Source organism: Emiliania huxleyi, assembly GCF_000372725.1.
Source record: "Emiliania huxleyi CCMP1516 unplaced genomic scaffold EMIHUscaffold_595, whole genome shotgun sequence".
Classification (NCBI taxonomy): domain Eukaryota; phylum Haptophyta; order Isochrysidales; family Noelaerhabdaceae; genus Emiliania; species Emiliania huxleyi.
Genome location: NW_005197539.1, coordinates 16,426 through 26,005, shown reverse-complemented (window position 1 = coordinate 26,005; position 9,580 = coordinate 16,426). Strand labels below are relative to the sequence as shown.

The 9,580-nt window shown below is 66.9% G+C and overlaps 5 protein-coding genes across 5 annotated transcripts in view; 4 read left to right on the top strand and 1 right to left on the bottom strand.

Annotated features, from left to right (window-relative positions):
* Positions 1-1,214, bottom strand: part of EMIHUDRAFT_247657 (hypothetical protein) — a gene marked incomplete at both ends in the record, with an annotated part of 3,121 nt that extends 1,907 nt beyond the window's left edge. The window contains 2 exons of the mRNA XM_005764367.1: positions 14-414; positions 483-1,214. Coding sequence (XP_005764424.1) covers positions 14-414; positions 483-1,214 — 1,133 coding nt within the window. The remainder of the gene's footprint in view (positions 1-13; positions 415-482) is intronic.
* A 407-nt stretch (positions 1,215-1,621) lies between these two features.
* EMIHUDRAFT_247656 (hypothetical protein) lies at positions 1,622-3,285 on the top strand (the record flags this gene model as incomplete). Its single annotated transcript, XM_005764366.1, has 3 exons — positions 1,622-1,667; positions 1,961-2,784; positions 2,896-3,285. 3 exons carry the CDS (start codon positions 1,622-1,624, stop codon positions 3,283-3,285), a joined length of 1,260 nt encoding a protein of 419 aa, XP_005764423.1.
* Positions 3,286-4,017: 732 nt separating this feature from the next.
* Positions 4,018-7,014, top strand: EMIHUDRAFT_247655 (hypothetical protein; the record flags this gene model as incomplete). Its single annotated transcript, XM_005764365.1, has 4 exons — positions 4,018-4,465; positions 4,535-4,663; positions 4,742-5,701; positions 6,959-7,014. The coding sequence occupies 4 exons, from the start codon at positions 4,018-4,020 to the stop codon at positions 7,012-7,014; spliced, it is 1,593 nt and encodes a 530-aa protein (XP_005764422.1).
* Positions 7,015-7,228: 214 nt separating this feature from the next.
* On the top strand, positions 7,229-8,012 carry EMIHUDRAFT_247654 (Hypothetical protein; the record flags this gene model as incomplete). Its single annotated transcript, XM_005764364.1, has 2 exons — positions 7,229-7,451; positions 7,654-8,012. The coding sequence occupies 2 exons, from the start codon at positions 7,229-7,231 to the stop codon at positions 8,010-8,012; spliced, it is 582 nt and encodes a 193-aa protein (XP_005764421.1).
* Positions 8,013-8,353: 341 nt separating this feature from the next.
* Positions 8,354-8,830, top strand: EMIHUDRAFT_76754 (hypothetical protein; the record flags this gene model as incomplete). The annotated part of the gene is made up of 1 exon (XM_005764363.1): positions 8,354-8,830. A coding segment is annotated over one exon (477 nt), but the record flags the coding sequence as incomplete, so codon positions are not given.
* Between the last annotated feature and the right edge of the window lie 750 nt (positions 8,831-9,580).

Here is a 9,580-nt window from a genome sequence, read left to right as displayed (position 1 = left end):
GTCCTGGTCGCACTCGCAGTCGCCGCGGTCGGAGAAGCACGCCTCGACGTTGCACTGCTGGTTGCAGGTTCCGTCGCCAATGGAGGGCCATTCGCAGCCCGGCGCACACTGCAGGGACGGCGCGTCCTCCGCGGTGGGGTCCTCGACGCCGTAGACGACGAGGGAGAAAGTCGTGTACTCATCGTACGCGAGGATGGAGAGGTGAAGCGTGCAGGACGCCTCGACGCCCGCCGCGCCGCAGAAGAGGTAGTTGTACCGCCCGAGAGTCACCTCTTCGACACCGTAGTTATCGGAGAGGAAGGTGTAGTTCGCGCCGGTGGGGAAGGGGTTGTCGAACGAGACGTAGAGGTCCGGGTCGCCCTCGCCAGGCACGACGACCGCTTTGATGAGCTCGACCGAGCGAGGAATCTCCACCTGGCGGTTTGACAGCGTGGATCGGTATGGGCGGCCACGCACTGGGCCGGCGAGGCGGGGATCCACACCTCGTAAAAGACGTACGTGTGCTCGTCGAGCTGGCCGTGGATGAGCTTGTTGAGCGGCAGCGCCTTGACAATGTCGCGCTCAAACACGACCGAGGGGAATATGTCGTACGACGAGTAGTAGTCGAAGCCGTAGAAGGAGAGGTTGTACGGGTTGCGCTCCGTGTCCCCGCTCCCCGCCTCATCGAGGGGGCGAGCTGCCGACGGCGCCTCTCGGCTGTGGCTGGGGTTGTGGTGGCACGACGGCTGCAGTGGGGGAATTTCGCAGTACTCCCACCGAGTCTCCGGGGCGGTGGTGTAGCACCACGGCCGCGCCTCGTTGTCTGGGTTTCGGCAAGAGCTGTGCCCACCGAGCCCCGCGTGCGGGAAGTTGGTGTGGATCCTCGTGTGCCTCTGCGGCCACTGCGCGGACCACTTTTGGCACGGATAGCCGCTCTCGGTGTGGTTGAGGGCACCACGGTAGTCGGAGCCGTCCGGATGCGAGTAGCACTCGCCGTAGCCATGAAAGCAGTCGGTGCCGTCCCAGTCGCACGCCTCCACATTGCACATATCATCACACTCCCCATCGCCGAGATATGCCGGATCGCACTGAAACGCACAAAAGCCCTCGGCTACACTGAAGCCGTACGAGTCGTCGTCCCAATAGTCCGCATCGTCCCCCGTCGACACGTCCTCGCTACAGCGACTCAGCGTCAGGCCTACCGCCAGCCCCACCGCGCGGAGCATGGGCGTCATTTTTCCAAACACTGGGGTTGGGCAACCGGTAGGCGACTTTTACGCCCCTGCACGCCGTTTTGCTCAGACACGGTCGAAGGTAGTTTGGTTGGTAAAAAGTTAGCGGTTGCAGATTTCGGATCGCGTTACACGATCGGGCAAGACCCTGTTCACGCGTTTGTTTGTTTTGATTTGTGTATGGGCCTACCTACTCGCCGCCCTCCACCTCGCCACGCGGAGGGAGCTCAGAGTTTCCCCGTTCCCTGGAACCTCTTGGAGCAAAGAGGAACTCGCAAGAGACGAATGCGGTCGATCGGGCGGTAGATGAGGGATGGTGGTGGGTCGCTTTGAGAACTGATAGGTTGGCGCCTGTCTGAGCAGGAGCCGACGCTAGTCGGGAGCTGTGTCAGGAGCCTCGTGGCGCTCGGATGTCCCGCGCACAAAGTGGCGGGCAGCGGCGGGCGCGGGATAAGGGTTCCCGCCCGCTAGGCGCTGCCCTCTGCGCCGAGGCTCGACCCGCTTCTCCTCAGTTCACTAGAACTAAAGTTTGAAACAAGAATTCTTTGTGGCAAAAGCGCAAGGCCTCTCCCTAGAAGCGCCACGTACCGCCGCCCGAATGGCGGAGGAGAAGCCCAAGAAAGAGAAGAAGGACAAGAAGCGCAAGGCTGCGGCCGAGGCTGACCCGGCAAAGCTCGAGAAGATTGAGAAGAAGAAGAAGAAGAAGCAGAAGCGGAAGGAGGAGGCGACTGCGGCTGCAGCGGCTGCAGCGGATGCCGTCGGCTCCAGCTTCGACAGCTTCGACTTTGGGAGCGCGACCGTGGCGCATCTGCAGGCCAAGTTCTCGGCGCCGTCCGAGATCCAGGCTCTGGCGTGGCCAGAGGCGCTCGCCGGCAAGGATGTCGTCGCTGTCGCCAAGACTGGCTCCGGGAAGACGCTCGCCTTTCTCCTTCCGGTGATGCGGCGCATCGGCGACGGCGGTGGCGGCAAGGTGCGCGCGCTCTGCCTCGCGCCGACGCGGGAGCTCGCTGCGCAGATCGGCGAACAGTGCGGTGAGTGGGGCCCTCTCTGTGGGCTCAGCGCTTGCGTCGTGTACGGCGGCGTCCCGCTCGGGCAGCAGAAGAGCGAGCTCGCCTCGCGGAAGCCGGGACTGCTCGTCGCGACGCCGGGCAGGCTGTGCGACCTCCTCAAGCAGGAGGTCGTTCGGCTCGGAGGCGCCTGCCGGCACGTCGTGCTCGACGAGGCGGACCGGATGCTCGACATGGGCTTCGAGCCGCAGCTGAAGCAGATCTTCGCGGCGCTGCCCGCCGCAGAGGCGCGGCAGACGCTGCTCTTCTCCGCCACGTGGCCGAAGCAGGTCCGCAAGCTCGCCTCTGCCTTCCTCCGGCCGGTGGAGCAGACCGCCACCCTCTTCGTCGGAGGCGCGGGCGGCGAGGGCGAGGCGGGCCAGCCGTCCGCAAACAAGGCGGTGTCGCAGGAGTTCGTGCACGCGACGGACGACGAGAAGGACAACCTGCTGTGGAAGCGGCTGTGCGAGCTCGAGGCGGGCTCGCGCGTCATCGTGTTCGCGAACACGAAGCGGCGCGTCGAGATGGTCGCAAAGACGTTTGCCGAGTTTGGCACCTGCGCCATCCACGGAGACAAGCCGCAGGCGATCTCTCTCTCTCCTAGATCTCGGCTAAGATCTCGGCCACATCTCACCCAGGGAGACAAGCCGCAGGCGGAGCGCGAGCGGGCCCTCGCCGACTTCACCGCCGAGCGGCGGCCCCTGATGGCGGCGACGGACGTGGCGGCGCGTGGCCTCGACATCCGCGGCGTCACTCACGTCGTCAATTTCGACATGGCGAGGGACGTCGAGAGCTATGTCCACCGCATCGGCCGCACGGGCCGCGCAGGCGCGAGCGGCGTCTCGCTCACCTTTTGGAACCCCGACTATGACAAGGAGTGCGCGCCGGCGCTCGTGGCGATCGCGCGCGCCGCCGACCAGCCGGTGCCCGACTGGCTCGCAAAGTTCGAAAAGACAAAGGCGTCCAAGACGTGGGCCGTCGCAAAGGCGGAGGCCGCGCTGGCGGCCGCAGGCAGCGAGGCGTCGTAAAAAGGCTCCCGGCTTCGCTCGGACAGGCGCTTGCGGCAGCTTGGAACTTTGGAAGATGAGATGCCCCGCCGCGCGGGAGGACGCACGCCATATATATGAAGAGAGAAAACTAAGAAACTCTAAAAGAAACTGACACCGGTGTCGAAGGAGCACAGGAGAGTCCACACCTGGCACGCGGAGCGGCACTTGGAGCACTTATGGAAGAGTCAAGAGTGGCCCCGCGGGGTTTGTGGCAACCTCACAACGTCACAGTGGTCAGTGTGCAGGCTCACATCCAGGGCGCAGGGCTGCCGGGGAGCATGAGAAGCGGGAAGCGCGCAGGTGCGCACCCAGCGGGCCGGATGCTCGGCGGCATCGGGCTATGAGCAAAAGAGCCCTGAGCGTGTGAGGTGTGTTAGTGAGTGTGAGTATTCTTGATACGAAACCACGACGACACACGGTTACTTCCCCCAGGATTGGTCTTCTCTGCCTGCGGGAACACCCTCGGGCGGCTGGGTGGGGCTGCGGCTGGAGCTAGCATGGCTCGATAGAGCCGAGACCCCGTGTTGAGGCGGCGCTCCTGTGGGCGGCTGTGGAATCGGCAGATTCGATCTCAGATCTCCAGTATTCTCATCCCAGTGGATGGACGTCCGGACGTCCCTTTGTGTTCCTCCCCCGTCCGCCAGCGAGACGCTCAGTCGCTGGCGGCCGCAGTTTTCTGTGAGGTGGGAGGAGAGGAGAGGACAAGTGGAGATGGCGCAGCAGCAGGCTCCGCCAGCTGCGCTGGCTCCCATCGCCGTCGTCGTTGACGAGGTTCAGATCAACAGCGACGCAATGCTCGTTCTCGCTCCAGGTGCTCAGCACGTAAGGGACCACACGTCTTTCTTGAATTGGGCTACCGTGTACAACGGTGCAGCAGCAGTGGCCAGCTACACCCTGGGGCAGAGCGACGCCAAGGGCGCCTTCCTGCCGAGGTGCCAGTTCAGCGGGGACCAGCAGACAGGCACCCTCCTCGATGGGAATCACGTTCTCAATGTGTTTTTCAATGGGGCATTCTGGTCGCGGCTTCTGACCGCTCTGGATGCTGCAAACCTCTTCGCCACCTCCATGGAGAAGATCGGCGTGCTGCACCAGCGGCTCGCCGACCTGGTGATGGCCAACCCGGGTGTCTGGAGGATCGCGCACACGGACATTTTTCTTGGTGAGGACTTTGACGCGCCCGCCGTCCCAGCGGTGGCCGCGGGGAGAGGCCGAGGCCGTGGTCGAGGAGGCCCGGCTGTGGCAGCAGTCCCTGCTATGCCCGGACCGCCAGACCTGCTCTTCCTCACGCACCTCCCGCTTCACGCGCTCGAGGTGGACGGGGAGCTGCCTCTGCTCTCGTACTCGCTGCTCTCTTTCTGTCTGGGGCCGACGGCTACGAGGGCGGCCCGCCTTCCTCTGGCGGCCCCTGCGCGGATCATAGCCGGCCTTCTTCAAGGGGCTATTGTGCAGAGCTTCGGGACGGCGGCCGCCAACCCGGCGATGCTCGCGCTCCAGATCCCTCGCCTGCTCAAGGGCTCCTCGCTCCCCGTCCTCTTTCAGTCCACCGCCTCGGACCCGTACACAAGGCTCGAGGACTTCACGGACATGCTCCGCATGCAGTCCGGCGGTGCAGATGAGAGGCGGCGCATCGAGGAGAGGCGGATCAAGCTCGCCACCTCTCTGGGCGCGCTCTACCAGCTGGTCATCCAGCCGTCGCCTTCGGCCCAGACTGCGACCACTCTGGTGAGCCGCCTGGCCGCCAAGATTCTGACTGCGCCCCAGCTCAAACTGTCGCTCGCGGACCAACTTGCCATCCTCTCGGCAGTCGTCCATGATCGGCGGCATCTTGTCCAAGCCGGAGCTTCCGCGGAAGACGCGGTCACCGCTCTGATGGCGGAGAACCTCCTCTACGACGGGGGGCGAGTCCCGGGCGGACCTGCCCCGGGTGCTGACGGCGGGCCTGATGTGTCTGCCCACGCTCTCCCGAGCCGCCTCATCGAGAAGGCTTCGATGCTGCCCAAGTTTCAAGCGCTCGCGGGCGCAATCGCGGGACTGGACACCGCCAACTCCGAAGTCAGGCGCCAAATCCTGGCAGCCTCGTTCGCAAGTGGGAGCGACATCGTCTTCCGAGTTGTCCTCGGGCCTGGGGGCCGCGAAGCCAGGATGAATGCGACGCTCGCCAAGATTGCCCACTGCAAGGTGGAACTACCCACCTATCTCACATGGTGCCTGGTGGTCGGCAGCGGCGGCCAACGCCAAGAGGAGCTCGGGAGGTACCACCTCACGGGCCTCGACGGCACAGAAAACCGCCTCTTCAAGTCGTTCATATCGGGCAATCTGGTCGGCACCGACTACGGGTACCCCAGCCTCCGACGGGGCGGTTCCGGGTCCCCCAGGCTCCGCGTGGGTTGGAGCGGTGACGGCCACGCCGGCGGCGGGGGCGGAGGCGGCGGAGGGGGGGGGCGGGCATGGGGGCGGGTACGGCGGCGGCACCGGCGGTCGCATCGCTTGGTATGGGGCCCCGATGGCGGCCCCCTGACCCTGCGGCCACCCCAGCGGCGGGGGCGGAGGCGGTGGCGGGGGTGGCGGGTGCGGTGGCGGCACCGGCGGCCGCAGCGCCTGGTGTAAAGCCCCAGCAGCGGCCCCTTGACCCAACGGCCGCTCCAGCGGTGGAGGCGGAGGCGGTGGTGGTGGAGGCGGGCGTGGTTGCGGTGCCGGCAGCCGTGTCGCCTGGGGCGGGGCCACGGGGGCGGCCCCCTGCCCCTGCGGTCGTTCTAGCCGCGGTTCCACGCGTCGGCCGTCCACCTCACTCGTGGGGGCCGGCCTAGCTCTTGTCTCCCCTCGCGAAGGGGGGGTGGCAGGGCCCGGGTTCGCCGACGGTCCCGCTTCTCCCTCCCGCCGCTCCGCGCCGGGCCGTAGACTGCGCAGTAGCTGCGCCGCCTCCCCCTCACCCGGTCCCTCTCGATTCGGTCCCGCACCGACCGGATATCAAAGGCCGAGTTGTGTTCGGACAGCGGGCCCGCCGATGCCACACGCCTCTTCACACAGCAGACGTACGCCTTCATCGCCTGCCCCCCCGACGACGTCGGTCCCGGTGCAATGTCGTTGACGAGGTAGTCCTCCCCCTCCCACCGGAAAACCTGTCCAAGAAGGTCTGTCGAGCCAACCAGTCGTTTAGCCAGGCCCCGCACCTCCCGTGCTTGTACTGGCCTGAGGACGCCGGTGCTGGCCGCGAACGACAGACCGATCGCCCTGAGTTCCGCCAGGACCGCCCTCTCGCCCGCCACCGCGGCCTCTTGATTCATCTCGGCTTCTCGGATCGCCTTCTCCCGTTGTCTTGCTCTGTCTGCTGCCGGCACGAACCTCACCGGGCTGCCTCGTGCCCTTCCTGGCAAGATCCGCGCCGGGGGAGGTCGATCCACAGTTGCAGCCCCGGCTCGGGATGCGCTCGCCTGTTGCGACGACTGCCCCCCCCTCGCCGCCAACCCGTCTCCTTGCCCCCTCTTCTCACGGACCACAGGGGCTGCACAACAAAAGCACACAAACACCCCCTGTCCCTGCATGGCGTGGCACAGGCGCGTCCTCATCCCCTCCTCCGCTTCCCCTTCCACCCGCTCAGAAATCCGTTCTAGGATGGCGCTAACCACCTCTTCAGCTACTTTCGTAGCCGCAGGTCCGTCTTCCGGCTTCACGTGGAACAATGTGCGAAATTTACCGCCGCACCCATGACAGGCGGCGATCCCCACCGCTTGCCAGTGGCGCGTCACCTGTATCGCCCGCTGCTTGGCCACCCGAGCCACCATCCTCAGGGCGCCTCCCTCCATCCCGAGCAGCGCACCCGCCATCGGTTGTAAAAACCACCCAAGACAGCTTGCAGACCTCCCGGAAAGGCTACATTTCGTAACGATGGTCGCTATTGGCCACCTGCCTCCTTCATCTACAAATGTCGTCGGCACGGACGGAGCGGCGCCAAGCATTGAACGCTGTGCGTGCTGCCGGCGGCACTCCCAGGCCCCGAGCCAGAGCCCCGACCGTCTCTGGCGTTCCATGCGACTGGGACTACCTGCGAGGCGTGTGGGTTCGGCCGGATGGCGACGACTACGATGCGAGAGTGGCAAAGGCAGAGAGGGCGGAGGAGCTGCGGTGGCGGGCGATGCAGAGTGACGGTCGCCGTACACATAGCCCTCGCACGACTTCCACGCCGTCGGCTCGAAGAGCACGGCCTCGGTAAACCGAGAAGGCTCATTGAGCGTGGCGCCCGCATTGCTGGCTCTCATTGAGCAGCAGTTCAGATGCGGGCGCGTCCCGTCACAGCATTCGCCCTGACCCGGTACGCACATGCTCAGCCCGTCCCTCGCTCACCGGCAGGCGACCCGCACCTCGCGTGGGCACACGAAAATGGCCTCGTGGGTCGAGAGCGTATCAATCGGTCAGATGAGGCTGGAGACTTCACCGGGCTGACTCGGCCGACTCGGAATCTCTTCCGGACCGCGAGGGCGTACCGTGAATGGGCTCGTGAGCTGTCCGACACGGATGCCACATGGGAGGCCTTTGAGAGGATGCGGCAGGCAAGATGGAATGCCCGCCACCGTGCATTGCACGCTGGGCAGCGCGACCACAACGTCGAGGGCGCAGGCCGGCTGCTGCCGTGCGAGACGACGGCGCTGGATTCGTCGCGCGTGCAGCAGCGTGCAGCCCGCCAGGCGCGACAGCCTGCCATTGTCTAAAGTGTCGGTGCGGTTGGCGGCGCTCGCGCTGTTGCTCGTGCACGGCCATTGGGCCGCGTGCGCGCTTCATGTCCGTGTGTGTGCTCCCGAGGAGTGTGGAGAGGCATTGCCTCTCATCCGCCGCGCCGCCGCGGGACTCACGTGCGGACCGCCGTGAAGCGAGTTCTTTGACTAATATCACATGTTGGGAGACTGATGGGTCAAAAGCATAGATCGTCAATCGACGCGTCGCGCCGTTGCCGATCCGCACACCGAGGTTCTTGGGTGGCGCGCCGCTGGGCGCGCCCCAGCTCTTCACAACGAATCTGGTCCCCAGCGCGGCCGGGCTTTTCGACTGCGGCATGGTTCTCCGAGACGCGGAGCTCTTCGGCCACTTTGGGCTGCCGGAGGAGTCGACGCGCCGCACGCTAGGCCCTCCCGTCCAGACCGTTGACGCGGAGGACCTGACTCGCCGCCTGACTCTGGCGGTCGAGGCGGGTCACGAGTCGCTCGTCCGCCTCCTGCTCGACGCGGGCGCTGACGTCAACCGGCGCAACACCCGCGGCGTGACGCCACTGTACTCTGCGGCGCGGGCGGGCAGGCGCGAGATTGCAGCGAGCCTGCTCGGCGCGGGCGCGCTCGTTGACGCGAGCTGCGCGGGCGACGGTCGCTCGGCGCTGCACGGCGCGGCTCACGCGGGCGAGACGGAGCTGGTCTCGGCGCTGCTCGCTGCGGGCGCCAACGCGGGCATGCGCAGCAGCTCGGGCGAGACGCCGCTGCACCTCGCCTGCTCGCGTGGCCGGGTGGGTGCAGTGCGGCTGCTGATCGCCGCCCGGGCGCCGCTCGATGCGGTGGACGAGAGCCGTCGGTGGACTCCGCTCCACGCCGCAGCCGCCTCGGCCAGGACTGAAGCCGCCTCGCTCCTCCTCGACGCTGGCGCAGAGGTTGACGCTGCTGCTGCCGACGGGGCCACGCCGCTCGCGCTGCTTGCGAGGCCGCCTCGGCCGACGCCCTCGCGGCCTCGAGAGGCTCGCCCGTCGGGTGCGGAGCAGCCGGGTGGACGTGCGGCGCGGCAGCAGGCGAGGCCGTCCAGTGCCGGAGGAGGAGGAGGCGGCGGCGGCGGCGGCGAGGCGGCTGCGAAGCTGCTGCTGGCGCGTGGCGCCGACCCGGAGAGGCCGTACGGCGGCCGGGCGCCGCCGGAGGCTTGCGAGGGGCGGCGTCGGGCGGACTCGTCCCTGACCCTTCCCGGACCCTTCCTGCAGGCGCTGCCAGAGCTCGCTGAGGAGGGGGGTGCGCCGCAGGGGCTGTGCACTCTGCTCCGGCAGGCGCGAGGCCGGCCGAGATACAGCAAAGATACAACCGAGATGCAGCCGAGATGCAGCCGAGATGCAGCCGAGATGCTCCTAGATGCAGCCGAGATGCAGCCGAGATGCAGCCGAGATACAGCCCGCTTGTGGCGCCCCTCCGGCAGGCGCGCGCTGAGGCGAGGAGGAGGGCGCTCGAGCTGGCAGAGAGGGCGGCGGACCGGGCGGCGGCGGCGCTGCTGACGGAGGAGGCGAAGGAGCAGAGGCAGGCCTTAGGAGAGAGCA